Source organism: Pteropus alecto, unplaced genomic scaffold, assembly GCF_000325575.1.
Source record: "Pteropus alecto unplaced genomic scaffold, ASM32557v1 scaffold39, whole genome shotgun sequence".
NCBI classification, from domain to species: domain Eukaryota; kingdom Metazoa; phylum Chordata; class Mammalia; order Chiroptera; family Pteropodidae; genus Pteropus; species Pteropus alecto.
In genome coordinates, this window is record NW_006443568.1 from 190694 (window position 1) to 214379 (window position 23686).

A 23686-nucleotide genomic window follows, 5' to 3' on the forward strand; every position below is an offset into this window, starting at 1 on the left:
AAGACTTCCTGAAAGAGAAAACACTTGAAGGGTTATCAAATGTTTTGATAGAAAGAAAACGGGAAAACCAGATATGACAAGTTACAGAGGTAGAAACATGCAAGGTATGCATGCTTGTATGTGTGTGTGTTAAGGAGTAAGGTGATGGGTAGATTACCCGATTGGAGAAAATGGTTCATGATGAACTGCATAACAGCTTTTGAATACTGAAAGAACATTTCTTCGATTTTCTGTGCTATTCACAATGTACTCACTAAAGACATGATACACTTTTTAGTTTAATCTGCAATATCTACATTTTTCTCTATCACTTTAAACCTAGACAATGAACAAAATAATATGCCCAGCTCGGACTTGTAGCATTTGTTGATTTCCAGGATGTAAATATTCCCACCATGACCAATTTCAAGCTGCTAATATAATATGACAGAATGTGATGTTGGGAAGACATGTACAGTAGCACACCATTATATAGTATATTCATCACAGAGATACAGACATAATTAACCTCAAAAGCACAGACAATAATAACATGTAGTAAAATAATTATGAAGTGATGAGTTTTAAGTAACGTTACCTTTATTTTAAATAGCATTTAATTGTAAATTTAGACAATTTAATTTTCAGTAATGGTTGTGCTTACAAATCACCTCATAAAATTCCCCCACATGTGATATTTAGCTCTGTGAGCCCATGTAGCTGGCTCCAATACTTCAAGACCTTTCCCTCCAATGGGTCCAAGGTTTCAAGCCTTGGGCCTGGAACAGCCACAGTGCGCCACTAACAGAAACGAACAGTCACAAGGGTTAGAAAGGAAATGAATTTGATAAATTCAGTTTTAAACATGTTGAATTTAAAACAGCAACAAAGGAGCTACAAATGGAAATGTTTTTACAGCAGCTGGAAATACCAGAATTCAATTTGGGTCAGCTGAGAACTTAAGTTTAGAAGTCATATGCATAGAGGTGCTAGCTAGAGACATGGGAAATGTTGGGTTTTCTGGGTTAGGGGCAAGAAAGAAGAGCAGAGTGCTAAGGACTGAGCCTGAGGGAAAAGCCAAAATTAGAAGGCAGGAATGGAAAAGCAATCAACAAAGGAAGAGGTGGGGGTGGAGAAGCAGTGAAAGAGGTAGGAAAAAACCAAGAAAGTGTAATCAAGGAAGGGATGATCACCAGTATCTAATTCTACAGGACAAAGAGGATGAGAACTAAGAAAGGGATTTTTTAAATTTCCTACAAATATGAGTGTTTTGTGAAAATAATTTTCTAGAGAGTAGTGGAATGCAAATCAGATTATAAATAAATGATAGATTTTTTTTAAAGTCAGAAAATATTAAATACTTGGTGTTAAGGAGTAAGAAGAAAACAAACAATGAGGAATTTATTTTTGATAGGTAAGATCTGGATATAGGCTATAAAAATTGAGAATGGGCATTAAATAATTATTTAAATAAATTCTAGTAGGGTTGAAGACCAAGTGAGATCATGTTATCAATAGAATACTAAGTACCACAGAAAACTGAAAAGAAAAAAGTCACTTTGAAATGTAAAATTAATTTCACACCAAGGTCCCAAAACTTCCTAAAAATTCCAGTATATTTTACACTTGTGAATAGCAAAATTCAATGATCTTATAAGAAACTTAGAGGAGAACTAGTTTATTATATCTCTCAGTATTTGTCTGATTATAATAACCAAATAACTATGAAAACCAATAGAGAGGGATATAGACAGAGGTAATGGAGGAGGGGAGTGCAGTGAAATTTTTTTTCTTGGAGAATTTTTAACAACAGAGAACCATAGCCTGTTTCTGAAGCTCTGCCTAGAGACGGATAAAGAATTAGCTAACATTTACTAGTGCTTCTACATAAGAAAATATTCAGATGCAGATATGGCATCTGGAGGGCTCAATTAACATCCTAAAATCACACAACTAGTAAATGGCCAGGCTGATCAAATCTAGGTTTGCTTCATTCTAAAGTCTTTACCTCTTCTGCACAGACCAGGCTGGCTCTGAAGTTTCCCACAAAATCTCTTAAGAAAAGTTCTCATAGACTAAGCATCAGAAGTTTAAGAGGCAGCCACATGAAGCCAAGAGTGCCCAGGAATCATCAATATGTATGTTTCTTTCCAACAAATAATCATGCTACTCTGTTAACAAATAAGATGAGTGAAAAACTTCAACTATCCAGGTCCTTGACTGTTTGCACTCCCTGTGAAAATCACTGTCAAAATTAGTCGATGCCTCTAAAGAATACATACAAATGGCTAACAAATTCATGAAAAATACTCAATATCATCTTTCCATAAGGAAATCTATAAGGAAAATGTAAGGCAAAACTACAGTGAGATACCACTTCACATCCACTAGGATGGCTACAATCAAAAGAACAGATAAGTGTTGATGGGGATGTAGAGAAATTGGAACCCTCATACACTGCTGGTGGGAACGTAAAATGGTGCGGCTGCTCTGGAAAACAGTCTGACAGGTCCTCAAAAGCCTAATAACAAGTTACCATATGGCCCAGTAGTTCCGCTTCCAGGTATACCCAAGAGAACTGAAAACATGTCCAGAAAAAAAACTTGTACATGAATGAATGTTCATAGCAACATTCATTGTTCATAATAGCCCCAAAGTGAAAACAACTCAAATATCTAACAATCGATAAGTAGATAAACAAAATGTGGTACATCTATATAGTGGAATATTATTCAACAATAAATACTGATACATGTTATAACATGGATGAACCTTGAAAACATTATGCTAAGTGAAAGAAGCCAGTTACAAAGGAAATGGCCACACATTAGATGATTCCATTTATATGAGATATCTAGAATAGGCAAATCTATAGATAGAAAGTAGATCAGTGGTTGTCTAGGGGTGGGAGAGAATATAAGAGGGTTAGGGGTGATGACTAAGGAGTACAGGGTTTCGTTTGGGGGTGATGAAAATGTTCTAAAATTGATTGTGGTGATGGATGCACAACTCTGAGAATATACTAAAAGACACTGAATTATATACTTTAAATGGACGAATTAATAATGTAGAAATTAAATCCTGAAAAAAACTATTTTGGAAAAGTAATGAATAACTAAATTTTGAGAGGCCAAGTCCATCCTAACCCAGGCCAATCCTCCCCAATCCCCCGTGCATTAATAAACCAAGGAAATCTCTACTCTCCCAATCTTTTAAAGATTGTCTTGAAGTTATAAAAAAATAAACAATTTCTGAGTGGCTAGCAAAGGGAATAAATTCCACTTAGGTGCTTGGAATCAGAATCTGAGCCCAGAAGACTTTAAAGATTACTTAACTCTAACACTCAGTTATATATGGGAGAAGTGTGGCCTGGAGAAGTTAAGTAACCTGTGAGAGACCATTTAGCTGGAAGTGTTGGATCACTCTCTCCTGAACGAGTTCAATATTCTTTCCCTTCACAGGCTTCCATGATGCTTGAAGGGTGAAATGACATATTATCAACATTATTAAGTTATAAAAGGACTCCCCAAACCCTCCCAAAAGAACCAAGAATTATCGTGTAGTATTATTTAACACCTGCAGAAAATCTGATCTAGAAATGCTTTCCTAAGACTGTTAAAACACAAGCAGCTCAATTTCCTTGATCCAAACTATGCTGAAGAGCAAAAAATAGGTCAGAGGAGAAAGTTTTAAAGAGAAAAGTGTGTTAATTACTCTCGTCTACACTTATTGAAAGGTACAGGGAGAGTGAGAGTGAGTCTGGTAACTTCGAATGGATTTACAAATTTACAGATTTCTAAACTATGAGAGGGTTATTTTGTATTGATTTAGTGGCCAAATCTCTTCTCAAGGAAAAGCCTATTGCTAAAAAATCAGATTATAGTTGGCCTAGACTTTTCACTTGCTAAAAACTGTGCTCAAATGCAGGGAGTAAGAGTGGGACCTGGGGATCCCTGTTGAAGTAAGAGGGAGAGAGGGGAGCAAAGTGTGAGGCTTTTTGCAGATAAGAATTCTATCATCTCTCAATTTGAGAATTCCTTAAGTTTTGAGAAATCTAACAGTGGTACCAGCCAACCCTGATTAACAAAGATTCTCTGAGGATGAGGATGATTCTAAAACCCTTAAAGGGGAGCTTTACTTAATAGGCAGGCACTTACACACAGAGAGTAGAAAATCTAAGCCCAAATGTAGGCCCAAAACTTTCAGTGGGGGTTGAGATGTGCTTAGAATCAAATCAAGCCCTGAACACTCAGGTCCAGGAAGATAGCCACAAACCACCATATAGTCACACTTTGGTAACAAAGGCGACACTCCTCTCCTCAGTGTCTAACCAGCACTACGTTGTCAATCTCTTAAACACCACTGCTAGTCTTCTTCCGACCTTTCCCACAGACATGAATAAGCAGAGTTGTGAAAGTACACCCAGTGCTTAGCGAGCAGTGAGCGGTCTCACGCGGCTACAGCAGAGGACGCACAGGAGAGAGTGCCTGCCTGGAATCATCAGAGCTGTATACTACTACCCTGTGTTCAACCAGAAGACCTCAAACAGACAGAAAAATTGAGAACATTAGCAAAAATTTAGAGTTTAAAAACTTTGGCTCATTCGTCAGGAATTTTTAACTAAAATCCAGAAGGCTAATGGCTTCTAGATTGCATACATAAGTAAAAAATGAAACAAACTATTCCATCTGCTAGATTAAATACTGGCCTTTCTTTTCTACATACAAACTTCTGAAGTCAATAGGAACTGACCAGAGAAAGCATTTCTCTTCCTTCTTACAAGCTCGAGCTCCCCATTCTGTCTCATCCTCTCACCCTTTCTTGAAGTTCTCTCTGAGGGGATATACTTTATCAGCTACTAGGACCTAGATATATGGCAAGGATAATTTAAACAAAACCTCATTTAAAACCCTAGATTTTTCATTTTGGATGGTTCTGGCATATAAGCAGAATTCTTGGGTTTATAGGCTTGTATTCTAAATTAGGTTATTTATATAGTTCAGATGCTTACATCTTTAACAAACTTCTTTTAAGACTGAATCGGTAGTGTTCTCAACTAATAAAGAGGAATTAATTTGCTTGTTCCAGAACAGATGAATATTTGGGGATCTGAAAGATCCCAGGTCAACTACATCTAGAACTGGAGAGACTTGGTTGTTTTGATCTTATATCAGTCTACTTGCCAATGGCAATAGTAATCTGTGTGTACTTGGAGAGCACAGCAAAGGATGCCTGTGTTTTAAAAAACAAATCTCGATACCTAATTCTCAGCCCAAAGTTCAAAAAATTCCAGTAAAGGAGAAATGATTCTGATTAGCAGTGACTCTCTCTCTCTGAAATATCCCAAGATGAGAAAATGCCATTGGAACAGTAAAGCTGGAAGTCTGAGAAGAGATGACAGATAGCTCTGGCTAGCCTCCAATTTCTAACAATGCTATGATATGTTCATCTAGTTTCTCTCTCCCTGGGCTTCCTGTCATCATACAGCACTGAGGCAGAGGTCCAAGAGGCAACATTAGCTACAAATGAACAGCAGGGAACCAGAGGATTTGTATTCAACTACAGAATTTAGGGGGACAAGCTTGAGGCTGGATAAATTCAGTTCTTCCGATTATTAGAGACGAGGTATAAAAGCAGAGCAAGCTGCAGGCATAGTCAGTAGAAAGAATAAGTACTTTTGGTCAGAAGACTCATGATTGATCATTAGCTCCATCCTTCACTAGCTATGTGATCTTGGGGAGTCATTTCATCCTTCTAATTCCCACCTTCTTTAATTATGAAAATTGAAAGGCGAAAATACCTTGACCTCCTTCAGGCTGAAGTCAGAGAAGAATGTCCTTTATAAGCTATAAAGCATTATCAAAATATTATTCACTCACGGCAACAAATACTTATTGGGTACTTCTTTTGTCCCTGGTGCAGTGCTTGGTAGAGAAAGTAGCATAATACAGTCCTAGCCCTCAATGAGAGCTCTAACAGAGGACACCAATGTGTGAACATACGAGGCATCTCTCCAAAGTGGTATGGAATAGAGATGAAGGTGCAATTAATTTAGTCCAAGGGATAGAGGTCAGTCTTAGGAAGGTAATATTGGACCTGAGTAAGTAGATGATGGCCAAGCAGAGAAGCTAGGATGTGCATTCTAAGGGGAGAGAAATGAAGAAGCAAAGAGTTATGAACGTATATAGTGTTCAGGGAGCAGTGGGTTGTCTTGTGTGGCTACAACACAGGCTACACAGGGCAGAATGCCTGGAAATAAAAGTAGACAGATGAGAACCGGCTGAAAAGGGTTCTGCATTATGACAGAGTTACATGTCATCAAACTAGAGGCAACTGGTACATACTGAAAGAATGCCAGGGGAATAGCAGTTTTTTCCTCCCCTTTCTTTGTCCTCGCACAAAAAAAATAAGGAAGAATATCTACCTTCAAGTTACAATCCAGCAAAAAGATAAATGCTACAAGTATTATAACAGAAGTGTGTACAGAGTACAGGGAGGGGCATAAAAAAAAAGGGTTGTCAATTCCATATGAGAGTCAAGAAAACATTTATTAAGGGAGTGTTAAGTTAGTGTTACCCAGGTAGAACAGAGTTAGAAGGGAGCACAAAGGGAGCAGTGAAAGCAAAGATATAGAATCATAAAATAGCCTGGCGCATAGTTCAGAAAGAGCTTAAGGTATGAAGGGAATTTGATGCTATAACCTGGAAAGGTAGGCAGAAGCCGGTGCCAGTACTGAAAAGGTGAAGAGTGCAGGTTCTAGACTTTAGGTTGTCTGAGTTCTAAAATTTCAGTTCTGCCTCTTTGTAGTGCTGTGACCTTGAACAGGTTACTTAACCTCTCTAAACCTCACTGTCCTCACAGACAAAATGAGAATATTAATAGAATCCACAGCATAAAATCACTGAAGGATTAAATGAGATAATTCATGTGAATGATTTAGTTTAGAATGTCTGATGTATAGTAAACACTCGATAAACCACAAATATCATCATTATCATTATTATAGAAAACTTTATTAGAAAACTATTATAATGCTCCAGGCAAGAGATGAAGAGGTCTTAGACTAGAGAAGAGTAATAGGGATGGAGAAGAAAAGTTACATGCAACTCTTTCTGAGTTGGAAGTGATTGACTAGAGTTGGTGACAAGGGAGAGATGATGGGCAAGACAGAATATAGTATGATTCTAGGTTCCAAATTTGGATAGCAAAGTCCATGAGTGAAAATATTTAGTAATTTGGGATGTGCTGAGTATGGGATATGTCTGGGTAACATCCAGATGAACATGTCAAGTACAGTCAAATATACAGGACCTTGGCTTAGGAAAGAATGCAGGAAAAGGTTCATTTTCCATATCTTATAGTTTGAAAATCACCCTCACCTGTAGTGCCCGTTAAACAAGTGGCCCTAAGGAGCCATGTCTGATTTATGCAACCATTTCCATGGCCATAGTTTACTGAACTGTAGATGGACACCTGACTCATGGAGGAAAAGAAAACCCCAACCAATCAGGTTGTTCGTGTTTGTGTCTTTAGAATTATGTAGTTGTGGGGGTTTGCATCACCATTTGAGGGACAGTTCACACACAAGCAATGGGAGATATGCAGAGAAATGAATGTAGGAGACATACAGAAAGAAATAAAAATGAGGGACTACAATGCTTCAAAGAAAGAAAAAAGAGAGTAGTTATCCCATAACGTTTAGTTTTCATAAAGCCCAGATGCATCCAGATATCAGATCCTGTGAGATGGCCCTATATCCTTTTCTGTTTGTGCTTCCTTGCATTCCATGCAACCAAACAATCTCCATGACTAACACAGAAGAGGAGTTAGACAGAGGAAGAAAAGCCAGTAAAAGAGGCAGGAAAAAAGGCATTCATAGAGGGAAGAGGAAATTCAGGAAAAAGCAGTATTCTGGAGGCCAATATAAGTAAAGGCTTTAAGGAGTATTAAGTTAGTCAACAGTATCAAGTGTTACAGAGAAATCAAATAAGAGGAAGACAAAACTAGGCTACTGGATATGGCAATTAAGAGGTCACTGATGACCTTTCCCAGAGCACTACTTATGATAACTCAAAAGCTGTTTTCAAATCTTTGGGGTTGCATATTTGCTCAATATGTCTATGAGACTCATTCATGTTTTTGTATATGCAGTCTTTTTCACTGCTGTCTATTATTCTATTGTACAATGATACCAGTATTTACTCATTCTACTTTTGATAAACATTTGGGTTATTTCAGTTTGGGCTCTTATGAACAAAGCAGCTATAAATATTCTTGTACATATGTTTTATAAGTCCTCATTTCCTTGGGGGTATATGCTCATAAATGGAACTGCTGAGTCATAGTGTATACAATTTCCAAAAGTATTGTTTTCAAATCTTGACTGCCACATTAGTCATACTGTTTATCCTTAGGTGGGCCTTTAATATGTCTGCCTTGGTTTCTTCTCTGTTTAAAAATAAAAATAAAATCTTCCCTCCATATTGTCCTAGCCAAAAAATTGATCAGTAAAAGTTTCCATACTGTTATGACTGTGTTCATCGTTTAATTGGGGGGCGGGGGGAGCCACACATGTATCTCCATCAACTTGAACACACGGCAAGCAATCTGAACTATCTGAGAGAAGGGATTGATAGATCCAGATTAAAAGCAGCCAGAGGTGCTAGGGCAGCATCTATGAAGGAGTCTTACCTTCATCAAGTGCTTGTTGACCCATTTGGTGAACGTTTTCTTCTGAACGCGGTCTCGTTCATCTGTAAAGGAAACACAGAAGGCACTGGCTTAGCACTACCTGGGCAACAGATTCCCACACCCTTTTCTCCAGGACCATGGGGACAATTTCCACAGAACTGTGAGACAGTATCTTATTGTTGGGAAGATTTGACCTATATGAACTTCCTCTTCCGTAATGACCATGTTGTTACTTTCAAGAATAATACAATCATGTGCCTCAAAAATCATGACATGGCAAAATCTCCTTAGCATCATAATTCTCTGGGAAGCAGAGTGATTCCCTGCTTTCCCCACAGCAAGCTCCAAAAAGCCAAAGCTGTGAATACCACCAACAGAAAGGGTGGAGTGGCCTCGGCATTTGGGACATTCGTGTTGCAGTGCTTAAATCTCACTCTTCTTACACCATTCTGCCTGATCAATGCTCTACTCCTCCCCTCTCCTACCCCAGTACTTCCTATGTTCTAATTTTCTCATCAGCCATTACCAGCCAGCCAAACTCTCAAAGCTGCCCAGTGTTCCCTCACTGCACAGCTCCTCCCTCCCTACCTTCTCCTAAATCTTACAGAGCCCCCATTTCTTTGTAGGCAAACACTCCATTCTCAACGTTGTTCACCTCTCTGACACAAATATGACTATCAATACTTGAAAATGACTGCTCCACAGAGGCTCAATCCTGCAGAGGACTCACTTTCTCCGACAACTGCCAATTGCCTGGAGCCATTTTCAGAATACTGATCAGCCCTACTCCTCTAATTGTTTGAAGCCCAAGCCATTCCCTATACCATCTTGTTCAAATCATCCTCAAAAAGTCATCACCCATTTCCTGTTGCCTGCCCCCTCCACATGGCAAATCTACCTTAACCTTCCCTGACAATTTGGTTCACATTTATTATTTCTACAAGTACCCTCTGGCAGGATCCCCAAATTACTTCAATATATATGCTGACGATGTATCGGAGCCTGGTTGGCTCCACTGACCTTTATCTCCTAATCATATTCAGCCACATCCTTTCTTCAAACATACCATTTGGCAGTTACCTTGATCAATTTCTCATACCTCCTAATCATTCTCAATCTTCAATCACTCAATTCTTATTTTCCCCTATTTATTAAGAACATCTAAGATTATCCCTGTCTATACCACACAATATGGTTAAGCGACTCAAAGCTGCCTTCACTAATACCCCAGGGACTCCCACCTGCCTAATATTCTACTACTTTGTTCACCATGACAACCTCTAAGCCTGAATTATCGACATTGATTAACTCATCCATTTCTTCTCCAAGTCAGAGAACATTTCAGAACAAAGTGGCAGAATTATACAAATCTAGTTCACTAGTAATTCATATAAACTTCAGTTAGGTTTTCTCTCCTACTGCCCAGTTATTCCCTTCATTCTAATCCCCTAGTAAAAGCTAAAAAGGGGCCATTCCAAACAACGCCACACTCTCTCTCTCTACTTCCAGGTAAATGCACATCTGCTTACTTTTCTAAGTTTATAACCATTCAATAGTCTTACCTTCACATCCTTCCTTTCAGCCTTGAATCCTTCCCTGCTTTTCAAGGAAAATTTATCTCTTCCTACTATGGGACCACAAAACTTAGGAATTGGAATGAACCTTAGAAGTTATCTAATTCCCTGCTGATACACAAATCCCTCAACAACAAAAAATCGTATGTTCAGAGCTGAAAAGTCTGTCTAAACCTTGGATACATCTATAATAATCCTGATTCTTAAAACTTATAATAGAGAAGTCACTTTCTCATAAAGTAACACATACTAATTTAAGTCATAATCTGCTTCATAAATTCTACCTATTGGTTCTCATTTGGAACTGTTATAATAATAGTTCATAGAATTCTGCAAGCATTTGAAACCAGGATTTTTATTAGATTTGACCACTGTCATTCCAACATGTTGATCATTTGATCTTTTTAGATGATGATTCAGTTATCCAACATCATCATCCTTTCCAAGCCTGTATCATGTGCAAAGTGAATCAGCTTGCAACTATAGTCTCATTTAAATCACTTTCTCTTCACAGCATGCTTCTTTCTTCCTTTCCATCTCTCCAAATGCTTATTCTTTAAAATCCAGCTCATTCATTCACTTATTTATTCTTTAAATAAATCTTTTTTAAGGACCTAAGCTGCTTGGAACAGCCTAACTCCTTAAGGAAAGAGATCATGCTTTACTTTTTGGCTGCTTGGAACAGACTGTTACAAAAAGTCATCACAGTCCCTACCTTTAAAAGAGATGATAGGCTAGCAGAGAAGAAAAATAACTTTAATACGCTCTGATAAATGCTATAACAGACTTAAGCACAGAGGGCTCAAGAACATAACACAAGTGGTTAACCCAACCGGAGAAGGGGAGGGAAGCATGGGAGGTTAGTGAAAGTTTCTGGATAAGTGGCTCCAATTAAACCTTAAAAGATGAGTTGAAGTTGACCAGAAAGAGAAAGGACAAAGTTTTACCTAATACAAATTCATGGAGAGAAGGAGGAGCTTATGTTCAAAGAACGGCTCAGGATTAAGGATGGTTGACAGATAGGCAGTGTATTAGGTCATGGTGAGAATTAAAACTAGATAGGATGGCACGGGCCAAATTATGACTTTTCATGACAAGCTAAGGAGTCCAAACTTTATCTCCAAGAAACTGACAAGGGGAAGGTAAAAGGAAGCATTGAAAGATTTTAAATAGGAGAATGACATGACCAGATTTGTTTGAGAAAAATTACTCCAGCAGTCTTTCCTTTCTCAATAGCCTCTTTGTTCTCCAAATTTTTATGGTAGTTACTATGCTAATCATTCCATCAGCACTTATATAATTATATAGAGCTCTGACTTTTAATACACTATTCTTACATCACCAATAAGATCATTAACTCCTTAAGGAAAGAGATCATGCTTTACTTTTTTGTATCTCCCACAGCTTCTAACAGCTAAAGCTCTATATAATAAGACCTAAAACAAGAACGAAAACTTTCTTGATTGGCCAATATATGGTTAGAAGACTGGCTAAAGAAACACATAGAATGAAACCAGAACCAAGTTACCTACAAGAGTCGAGTCCATAGGTTAATATCCCAATACCCCAAAACAAGCATCTTCACCTGTGTGCTGAGACATGCTGACATGACAGAAAAACAAAATTAAAGCTAACTAGAAATTCTGCCCACCACATTTTCACCAAAACCAGACCGACTCTGCTTCACTATATTTATTACCTTTATAACCAAGAATAGTCTGTTTCTAGTTGTATAAAATTCTTACTCTGAAGTCCTAAGTTTTCTCTTATTTTTCTTTTTAGAATTTCTTTTACTATAAAAGTGACATATGCTTGCCGTAACAGGTTAACAATACACACATAAATGGAAAAGAAAAAGTTAACAGATTTCCTTTTAAACTAATCAACATTTTGAAGAGGTAGAATTCATGTGATTCCTTTTTTAGTCCACTGCCTTATTTCTTTTATCTGAAGAACTAGCAAATTGAGTCTTTTTAATTTTACTATTCATAGTTATTCTGCTCACCTACCAAGCCCTCCCATGGGGATAATGGACTCGGGAAACCTGATGGTGTCATGTCAGTCATGCTTCCAAGAGCTAAAAAACTGACTTTCAATTGAGGGGGAAGAGGTCCAAGTACTTATTCTGAATATAAATGTAAGGGCAACATGATCATAAGCCCTTCCCAAGAAACAGTTTGCCTGCTCAGAGCTGAGCCGTAAGTTCCTCAGAAAAGGTTTTATAGAACAACTTTGCCCCAAAGCTGGAAGATTCTTTTTTTAGGGTCCTATGTTACACCCGCATCAATTACATGAAAGTTCTTTCATGATTTAAGCATCAGGACAAGAGGATATTACAGAGCATGGAGTTTAAGATCTTACTATTTTAGCAAGGAAATTCATTAGGGAAGCCAAGGAGCAACTTTAACACAGACCTTCAGAATGCCCCAAATAGCCCAGACTTTCGAAGTTAGTAATAAGTCTAAGCTTTGGCTCCCTAAACTTAAATCCCTAATTTAATTCCAGGTCCAGCAAAGATCTTTCTGGAGGTAGAATTTTCAGAAGGTACCCTTATATGAGAGGAAAACAGTCGATCACAGAAAAAGCGATATTCTTTTAGATGTTTCTTATAAGTTCAGCCCTACCAAAGGCTATAAACTGACAAAGGAGAACCCAACTGCTCACTGGAAAATTCTTAGGTTGAATACACTGAGGCACCAATTAATCACTTGGGGGTTACTTAATTAGAAGGATTCAATATTTGTTTCCAACTTTAAAACTGCTACAGGCCACCAAGCTATCAATACCTACCCTAATTTTCTTTATTTTCATTTTACTGGCAGAGATATCCCTCCCTGTAAGCCAGGCAAGTCCGTCTACCTAAAATATGGATCCCACTTCTTCCCTTCTCCCCAGGAACCGTAATCCAACAATTATCCCCTAGCTTGTATATCTTGTAGCTTCCACCTCTCCTTTCCCCTTGGCTTCCTGAAATATGATGACAATGCTGTCTCCACTTGCTCACCTCTTACTCTCCCAGGTAACCTGGCTTCCAGCCCCACAAATTCACTAAAACTATTTTTCCTATAATCATCTAACTGCCAACCTAGAAGACACGGATGATCATTCCTTCATCTTTTAAACCTATTCTCCCTCTTGACTCTGAGGCTCCATTGTACCCTGGCTTTTGTCCTTCCTCTTTGGTAGTTCCCTCTGTTTTGCCCACCCTTAAATGTTTACTCATCCTTACTTAGCTTTTTTTCCTTTTCATTCCAGATTACAGGTTCTTGGGAACATCCACGGATCCAAGGATCCATAGATGGGTTTGGAGGTAAGGGTGTTACAAACCATCTAAAAATGCATATGCAAAACATAGTTTTTCACACACACGCACTAACAAAATAGTTAAGAATAGCTGTTCTCTTACATTCTCCCAGACTGATTTCACCTACTCCCATGGTTTCAACTACAGCCTATACATTGATAATTTCTAAATCCATATCTCCAGTTAAGCCCTTTATCCTAAATACTACTCTGTGTCTCCTAAAAGTTTGGACACGTATTTTGCCTCCTAAAATTTCCATGCTCATCTCAAACTCAACTTATCAAAAACTGAACTCTCCTTTCTTCCTACTTCTAACAAGTTTCCCTGCTATAATCCATATGTTATGAATTGAATGTTTATGTTCCCCCTGCCCCCCCCACAAATTCATGTTGAAACCCTAACTCTCAATGTGATAGTACTAGGAGAGGAGGCCTCTAGGAGATGATTAGGTCATGAGGCTGGAGCCCTCAGGAATGGGATTACTGTCTGTATAAAAGGGACCCCAGAGAGCTCTCTCACCCTCTTTCTACCATATGAGGGTAAAGTGAGGAGACAGCCTACAACATAACCTACAACGTGGCCCCAGTGCATGGTGTTTGAACTAAACCCTTGGGTGACAAGTAGGATTTTGGCAGCCCAAAAGGGGGTTAAGGAATTCCAAACTGAAGTGCATCATGTATTATTAAAAAAGCAAATGAGAAAAGAGCCTTTGTTTGTTTCCCTGAAGGCTGCAGAAAAATCACAAGTGGTTCAAGAACCCCAAGAAGCACCAACTGCCTGGAAATTTAAAACTGAGATACCTGAGCTGACAGAGAAGGGAAATAGAGAGTCAGAATAGGCCTGTTCACAGACTTCATGAAGTCTACAATCTAGTGGCAGAGACCAACATGGAAATAATTAACAATAACACCAAGCAAATAATACAACAGATACAAGCTGCATAAAACACAGAGTTGGTTAATTCTGACAGAGGGATATAAGAGTTCATGGAAGGCATGGTGTTTGAACTAAACCCTTGGGTGACAAGTAGGATTTTGGCAGCCCAAAAGGGGGTTAAGGAATTCCAAACTGAAGGAAAAGCACGAGCAGCGCTTTGAAGATATGTAAGTATACAGGATGTGTTTTAGGGAATGGTATAGCTATGTACAGTGTACATTCAGCAACATTATAAGAAAGGAAGCTAGCAAGATCAACTGAGGTCATATCACTCCAGAAAGCTGGATGACTATGTACTTAATTCAGTAGATAAAAAAGTACCACTGAAATTTTCTGAACCTAAAGGTGTTTTGAAAAGATTAATCTTCCATTGGACTGAAGGCCAGACTACAGCAGAGAGATAGAAGAAGTAGAAGAACCAGTTAGGGGTCTACTGTGAAAACCAAGAAAGACATCTAAGATCTTGAACTAGCACCGTGACAGCAGGAAAAAAAAAGCCACATATTAATAGCCCTTAACTACAGGACTAGAAGTGTTCAAGAAAGGGAGAATTCAAGATAGAATAATTCTAACATTCCTAGTCAGAACAACTGGGAGGAATAAGTACCTTGAGATAAGGAAAATAAAAGGAGGCACAGACTGGATGAAGGTAGGTTGGGTAAAGTAGGAGAAAAATAATGCGGTATTAGCAGGATCTTCTGGCAGAGAGTTGGAACTTTAGGACTATAGTTCAGAAGAGTACTCAGAATTGAGGGTACAAGATCTGAAGCTAACAGCTGACAGCTGAGATTGTGGTAATGGAACAGCCTATTTTGACAAATCTTCCTAAATCACCACTTTGCCCATATTACCCCTCTATTCAAAATCCATTAGTGGCTCCCAGAAGACCAGAGGATCAAGTCCAACTCCTTAGTTTCCACAGCCAGTTACAACCCTATGAAATTCAATTCCAGTTTTTATTCACTAAGGGTTAAGTGGCTGGAAGAGATAAAGACATGGCCTCTGACCTGAAAAAATTTACAACCTACTTTTCCAACTTTATCTTTACACTCTCCCCTGTGTGACTCAACTACATCCAATCTGATCTCATTGTTTCCAAACTCCACTTTCACATTCTTGCCTTTGTTCACCCTTTTCCCCCTACTGGAATATCTATCTACTCTCCTCTTCTTAGTTTATCTAATTTAGAGCCTCCTTACCAGGTCTTCCTGAAGTCTCACTTCTTTTACACATTTCTGGCTATGCCAGACACCTTTGGATGCTTATAGATGCATGTTTATTCAATTTACTTGGTATCCAGCATATAAATACTACTGTTAGCTATCTCTATATGTAAATCCCATTTTTCTACTTCTCTATCTGAACTTTTAGGGCTTTAGAGTCAAGAATCATGTTTTATATTTCCTTATATATGTAACATTTAGGACAATAGTAATCACTCAAGAATACTCATTCATTTAACAAATATATACTGAGAGTCCACCATGTGCCAAGGTTACATCTATAAGGATACTTTAAGAGGGTATTTTCAAAGTCAGACTAAGAAATATTCTCAAATAATAATTAAAAGATGGCTTTTCAGCAGGGAGCAGAGATTTCCATTCGGATGTCCCCTCTACAATTAGCTTTCCTAAATTCTTGCCACATCTGGACCCAGGTGATTTTGCACTACTTAATGTAAACTCAAAAATGGGCTGAAATGGCGATCAAGCAACTGTAATGTCTCACCAATAATGCATAATGACACCAGCATGATAAATGATTCCTATCTTCGTTAGTATATATGTCAACTTTAGGAGATAGGACTGACCTAGATATTTATTGCATTTACTCTGTGTTGGCAGGTACTATGCAAAGCCTGTCTTATTTAGTATTTGATTTAATCTTCATAATTCTATCAAGTATGCATTATTTATCCTTGTTTTATAGTTCAAATTGGTGCTCAAAAAGGCTTCTTGATAATTTGCCCAAAGTCACATAGTAAGTAGAATTAAGATTCAAATTTCAGTCTATCTTGGACTTTTAACCACCAAACTCTACTGTCACTATGAAATTATTAGAAGGCAACACAGTATCATCTTATATAATGAAGGGCAGAGGAGAGGTCAGAGCTATAACTATAACAGGGATTCATGAAAGGCTTCTATCATCAAAGGTTGGTGCAGACTCAAAATGTCTCAGACTTGGGAACTTGAGGAAGTGATAACCCTAGAAACTTCAACGCAAAATTAAAATTTTATGTTATTTCTTAGGAAAATCTTAACTTTATTAATGATAATTCTTTTCACTATTGGGAATCAAAGAACACAGGACAGATTAAAAAAAAAAAAGCCAGAAGAAAGCATTTTTGACAAAAGAAAGCCACAGAGATGGAGAGAGAGGCATATAAGGGAAGAGAAGAGGGAGAAAAAGCTCAATAGTTTCTACAGTATTTATTGGAGAGCCACATTCAGGAATACTAAATACTTCACAGATACAAAGAGATAGAGATTTAAGAATCCTTAAAAAAATTATGTTAAAGATGGAGAAATCAAAGTCAAGAGAGATTTAAGAACTTCAAAATGTCACATGGGGGCAGAATCAAAACTACAACTTGAATTCCTGGCCTCTGGTCTACGGTTCTTACCTTATAGGCACTAATCTCTCCCTCTGTGAGTCTGAGATTCAAACTGTAAAATGAGCAGTTTGGGCAAAATCAATGGTTTCTAAATACCAGTCTGTGAACCAGCCATACCAAAATTACCTAAGGAGTTTACACTGGGCTAAGTGCTTTAATCTCATATACTCCTCACAATGTCTCTACAAGTTAAGGACTATTTCAATCTCCCGCCAACAAATGACAAAACGAAGGCATAGAAAAGTTAAGCAATTCTTCCAGTTCCTATAACAGCTAAGTGGTTAGAGCAGCAGCCCCATGCAGATGATTGATGCCGAAGTCCATTTTCTTAACTATCAGGTCCCACTGCCAGGGGACTAAATAAGGTAGGATGCGCTGGGGGATATCCAGCGCATAGTTTTTGCGGTGAAACTTTTAATAAAGAGTCTAGATTTCCTTATACTTCTCAGATTACAGAAAAAAAAAAAAATCTTCTGCCTTTTATCTCCAGGCAGAAGATTCTTTCCTCTAGATTCCAGAGAAGAAATCTCAATGCTGAGAAGATAGAAAGCTAGACTACATAGTAATAACTGACTAAAGCTGCCCCTCTCTGTGCCCCAAACACTATTATAGTACCAGCTTTGTTTCTCAGGAAGCACTTAAATATTTGGCAGTACTGGCCTAATAGTCAGGAGACAGGATCAGAACCTACTTGGGTAACAATTTTGTTCTGCTTTAGAGACAGAATAGAAAATCAAAAGATATTAGTAGATTATCAATCCAGTAGTTCCCAAACTTAGTTTTCACAAACCAGTAGATTCTCTAAAATAAATCAGAAAACCTAACATTGTCAACTTTTTATTTTGCTAAATAAGGACATCTAAAAACAAGCTACCACTTAATAATTCTTTCATAATTTTTTGAACATAAAAATAGTAGGAAGGGCAATTTCAGAATAAAGGGCAGTTCTTTGGGTAAGTTTAGCTTTATGAAAGACACATTATATTTTCCTTATCTATTTATTTTACCCAGAACTGATGAATTATATCTCATTCCAGTACCAGTCTATACGCCCTAGTTAAAAGCCAAGGAAACCTCTAGCCAAAAAGGCTAGGCCACCTGCTCAAAGTCACAGAACATTATTTAAATGAATTCTTCTCCTTTATCAAGAGAGATCTATGTCACAGCCAATAAGACCTTCCTCCTGGCCTCTAACTGTCCTTGATGTCCCAGCCCCAGACCATCATCAATCCTTTCCTCCTCATAGCTGGCAGAAGATAGTAAGTGTAAGAGAATGAGAAATCAGCTCCAAAGAAGAAACCTAAGCCACGACTCCTCCCTTCTCTCCACCCCACCCCACCCCCCGCTTCCAGTTTGCTCAGAGGTAGGCTCCGTAAGCAACCAACTTCTGCTAAAAATACACCCTGCATTTTCAGAACTGTGCAACTTCAACTTAAAAGTGGTTTCCTGATATAGGCAGAAGCATGAGCATGAATTCAGTCTCTATAAAAAAAAGTCCCACACCCAAAGCTTAGGCTCTTAATTGCCAGTCACTACAAGCTTAAGAAGTTCCCCAGGAAGTAGGGCTCCCCAGCCTATTCCACTGCATGTTTTAACAAGCCCAAAGTTTGTAACGCCTGCAAGGCTTCAAAACCCATGCAATCCTATGAGTCAATGAGCGCAAGGGCTATTTGGGACTCTCAGGACCAGGCAAGGAAAAGAACTTCACATACTAACCCATACAGCACATGCGGCAAACCAGGTGGGCGTTGAATTCGTGTTCATCTTGGTAACTGGGCCACATGGTGCCCCTGTGTCTGCTGACCTCACCTAAAAGGAGGGTGTCCCAAAGGCCCACCGGCTAGTGGTCTGTGTACCCGCTGCAGCTCTTCAAAAAAGGCGTTGAGATGAACAGACAGCCAAAGGGCTGTGCGATGAATAGAGAAAGACAGCAGAAGTACGGAGAAGTGGCTCCGCCCACCACTTCCTACTGACCTCCTTCTCCTCTTGAGGTCAGAGAAGAAGCTCCTCCCCAGGGCACTTCCAAAAACTGGGTCCAGGTATTCAGGCAAGTAGCATCCTATTTAAAAGCAGCACCAGTTCAGTGTTTTCAGACCAAAAGCAGCATGCAGAGGTGGCAACTTCATATGTAAAAGTCTAGCCGAGTTATTAAGTGAGAAAGCCTGAGCAGATAGAAGCTGGTCTTTGAGTTATCCTCTGTTTGCAGAGCAGAAGCTTGTGACCTGGTGAATCTTAAGACAGTGGCAGGAGAGCTGGTGAGGTAAAATGGCTTACTGCCAAGTCAGGAACAGTACATTCATTGCCCAACAACCCACTCCTCAGGCTTGCCTCTTCTCAGGCAGAAGTACATATAAAGTGTTAACCAGCTGAGAGGATCCCACAATGGGAGACACTATAGTAGAGCGAACCCACACACTGTCTGCTGCCAATAGATTTCTAGATTCCAAAGAGAGCTTCATTTCCCCACATTTACAGCTGCCCAAAGGGAAGAGTCGTTCTCTCCCCAATGATTCCACCTACTTTATAGAGTAGCTCAGCCCCAGCCAGCCTCTCAGGTAGGTTAGCACCACAGATTTCATCAACTTCAAAAATACCATTTGCTTGTTGCTCCATTCTTTCCCCTCATCCAGCCAAGAATGTCATCCCAAAGTCCCCTTCCTCTTCCTATGCCCTCCGACTTTGTATTTGCAATCAGCACACTTAACTCAGCTGTGCCAGAAATCCCTTTATCCATCAGTGGAAGGCTGCTTGCTTGTTGTCCAACTTGTTTTCTGAGCCTTGGCTAATTGTACCAGACACTGGAATGCTGACAAAACACAATGAAGGGCTTTTTCATTCAGAAGGCCTAGCCCATCTATTGCTTCTTCGTAATTCTGACCCAACCAGGGGACAGAAAAGCCGAGCCTCTCCCGATGTCAGGGAGACAGACACCCTGATCCTGGCCTCATACCACTCAGAAAGGCTCCACTAAAGATAAGGGCCTAATCACTGGCCCTCTGCTCCAGGTCCCTAAATAGAATGACTTCTTCAGGCTAATGCTACTTCCAATCCTGTTCCTGAAGGCAGGGAGGGAGAGGCAGCACCCAGTAAAGCAAGTTTCCAGAGATAATCCCAAAAGACTTCAAGTGAAAAAAAAGTAAACCAGAGTTTGCCTAGCAGGCCTTTCTGATAAAAAAGCCCTGTAACCTGCCTCAGTCCCCTGACAGCTTCCTCACTTCCTACTGGGCATCCCTCCCACCTACAAACTGCTAATAATCCTGTTACCACTTACTAATAACGGGACTCGCAGCTGACTTTATCCCTCCTTGACTAAGCTCCCAGTCACCCCGATAACCTGTGACAACTCTACTCAGTTTGTTCCTCTTAATAGACTCTTCTTAGTTAACTCTGGAGAGGAAGGGTCCTCTTAGAATTTACCTTGTCCTAGGATAAGAAATGCATAAGGAATACGGAAGAGAGAATAGGAAGGAATAAACATCTCCTGATTCATATTTAGTAACCTTTTCCTTTATTAAATTTAATTCCTCAAATGCAGAGTCTACCTTTTGTCTTTATATCCCAGTCTCTAACACACTTAGAAGGTACTCAATAACCTAAGCTAAAATTAAGTGAGCATCTACTATAACTGTTAGTTCACAGGTAATGTGCTAAACACTTTAAATATTATTTTATTTAATCCCAACAATGCTCTAAGGAAGGTATTACTATTTCTATTTTAGAGATGAAAATACTAAGACTTAAAAAGGTTAAATAACTTGACCAAGATTACAAGCTCTATCCAGCTCCAAAGCTATGCCTCCTGTTATACTCTGCTGTTTCTGAGGGGGACCTAAACCAGAGTAACTAAACTGGGGTGGAGGAGCTGCTATGTGTAAGGAGGTAGAATATTCTTAGGAGGAACACTTGACTATGGCCAACTGGAGATTTAGGGCATATTCCAAACAAATATGTGGGGCTATTTCTAGAAATACTAAATAATTTTACAGTCTCCAAAAATCAAAATAATCATTACTGGGTAAGGGTTGAAGAAGGTGAACCAAAGACTGTCTTCTCAGTCTGCTGGCATTCAAGCAGAATCTTGCTCCTGAAGGCACTGCAGACTGAGGAAAGTATGGGAGAGTGTTGAGGACAAGGTCAGTCTAGCTGCCAGGAGACAGGCCTTCCCTTCAGGTTCCTAGGAGGTCCTGAGCCTCAAAAGGGAAGCTCCTGCTGACAGTAGAGTCAGCTCTTAATTATCCAGAGAAAACCAACCTGTATAGTAATTATCCAGGCCATTCTCTTTTATTTTTGCCCAACCACTAGTCATTTCATAGTTCATTAGATGTCCGGGGATGTTAGAAGTAGGAAAAGGTGAGTTTGGCTGCTACCTGCAGATCTTTAAAATGTTGACGGAAGAGGTTCAGGCCAACATTTCTACACATGACCAGAAGTTATCTGAGGATTTACAGCTACTGGCTTTCTTACAATAACACAGATTATTGAAGTTATATATTTATTTTCTAAAATGTCAAAATCACCCACTATTAAGGATATTAAAGCTGATGCAGAAGTTTTTCTTTCCTTCTAATATATAAGATAATGATTCATAATATAACACTAACTTTTTATATATTCCCACATTGGCTTTTATCATATTTCATTTTTCACTTAGAAAAATTTTTTTACATTCATTATATTAGTTTCATGTGTACAGCAATTTCTTTCACATTTCTTAATTCCCAGTTGTAAAGACAAGCACTTATATTTTGTTCCAGCATCCCACAAGAAAATATTGTCAATATCTTTTGTGCAAAAATTATGATAGCGGAAAAACAATATAGTCTTTACCATATGCAAAAGGTGTCCTAAGAGCTAACTCAAATCAACCATGCAGTATTATTAATCCCATTTTACAGATGAGAAAACAGAGGCCCAGATATATTAATGTCATTCTGTCAGTAAGGGCAAGAGCTAGGATGAATACGCAGGCAGTCTGACCCCAGACTCTCAACCTGTTCTCAACCACAATTCCATACTGCATTCAAGTATGGGCCAGATGCTCACACTTCCAGAATCACAGAAAATTAGAGATTTTAGTCTTTTTTCTTCTCATACAGATTGGAAATTTGAAGTCCATGGGAAATAAGTCTAACATCACATAGTAGTGAGCGGAAGAGTCAGGAGTCAGAACCCAGATCTTCTGACTCCAGGTTCAGTGGTCTTTCTACCATATTGCACAAATCTAGGGGAAAAAAACCTAAAGAAAGAAAAGAATAAAGACTGCGCCTTAATTAAAACACCTAATGCTTTAGTTATTTGAGCAAAGATACATTCAATACATGACCACTTATTTAAATATTTATTGAGTGCTTTTACATGCTTAACAAATTTTTAGATAATACAATGGGAAGATGCACGGTTAAAGTCATAAATAGAGAAATCAAAGTTCAAAGCAATCTCAAAAAGCTGCAACAGATCTCATAGGAAAAAATTTAACGAGGATACCTATAAGTCTTATGCTTTAGTTCAAGAAAACCAAAGGTACAGCAGTCTCTGGAGGAGAGACAACAATTTGTGTACAGGGTTTGGCCATTTTATAACTAACTTAAGTTCAATATGATTCAACAGTGTGATAGAGCCGCTTTAAAAAAAAAAATGATGATGGTCCAGATCCAGGGATTATAGTTGGTCCTCCTAGAAGGATGTTGGAAATGGAAAAAACCTTAAGAGATTGGGTTGTCCAATCCTTTTGTTTTATAGATAAAGAAAACAAGACCCTAGAGAGGAAAAATTTTGTCCTTTTGCAAATACACAAAAATGCAAATGTTGTTCTCAACTAACTAGAAAGTTCTTTTCTTGTTTATACTACCACGATGTGAGATATTAATAAACTAAAACACAGGGCAACTCTATATCATTCAATTAATCTATAATGAGCACCCACCTCAGACCACACATCAAGCTACGCCATGCTCTATAAATACACAAATCAACAGGATATAGTTAGATTGCTAGTTTATATCTAATGCTATCTTAATTCCCTTTTTATTAGTTCAGGTAACATTTACTGACACCTCTTTTGCTTGACACTTGAGAATCTGAGATGCCTAAGAGTCCCTGTTCTTAAAGATCTTATAGTCAAATAGAATCTAATTAGTGAGGAGAGAGACAAGCTAAGAGAAATGACGATACAGGTTTGAATAAGAAGTACTAACAGTGTGCTACTGGGGCACAGAAGAGTAAATCTTATTTCAGTAAAGGAAGGCTTTCCTGAGGTGCTACTTACCTTAAAGAACAAGTATCAAGCAGTCCAGTTAAAAAGAGGGTACAGGCATTTCAGGTAGAGATCTGCAAGTTTTTAAATGATGCTAGAATACTAAGTGCTTGTGAGGCCACGACAGGAAATGAACTAGAGAAATAGGCAGGGGGCAGATCATAAACATCCTTTCACGTCATGCTGTAGAGTGTGAAATTTCTTCTAAAAGCAAAGGGGAAGCATTGATGGATTTTAAGCAAAAGAGTGACACAGCTCTGTATTTTAGAAAGATCACTCTGGCTACAGTTAGAAGACAGTTTAGGGGTGGGTATGGGGGTGGGGTGAGAATG

At 38.7% G+C, this 23686-nt stretch overlaps 1 protein-coding gene across 1 annotated transcript in view; it reads right to left on the reverse strand.

Annotated features, from left to right (window-relative positions):
- The window catches only part of MACF1 (microtubule-actin crosslinking factor 1), a 208887-nt gene that overhangs the window by 181347 nt on the left and 3854 nt on the right, over positions 1-23686 (reverse strand). Inside the window, exon 2 of the mRNA XM_025041357.1 lies at positions 8671-8732. Coding sequence (XP_024897125.1) covers positions 8671-8732 — 62 coding nt within the window. The remainder of the gene's footprint in view (positions 1-8670; positions 8733-23686) is intronic.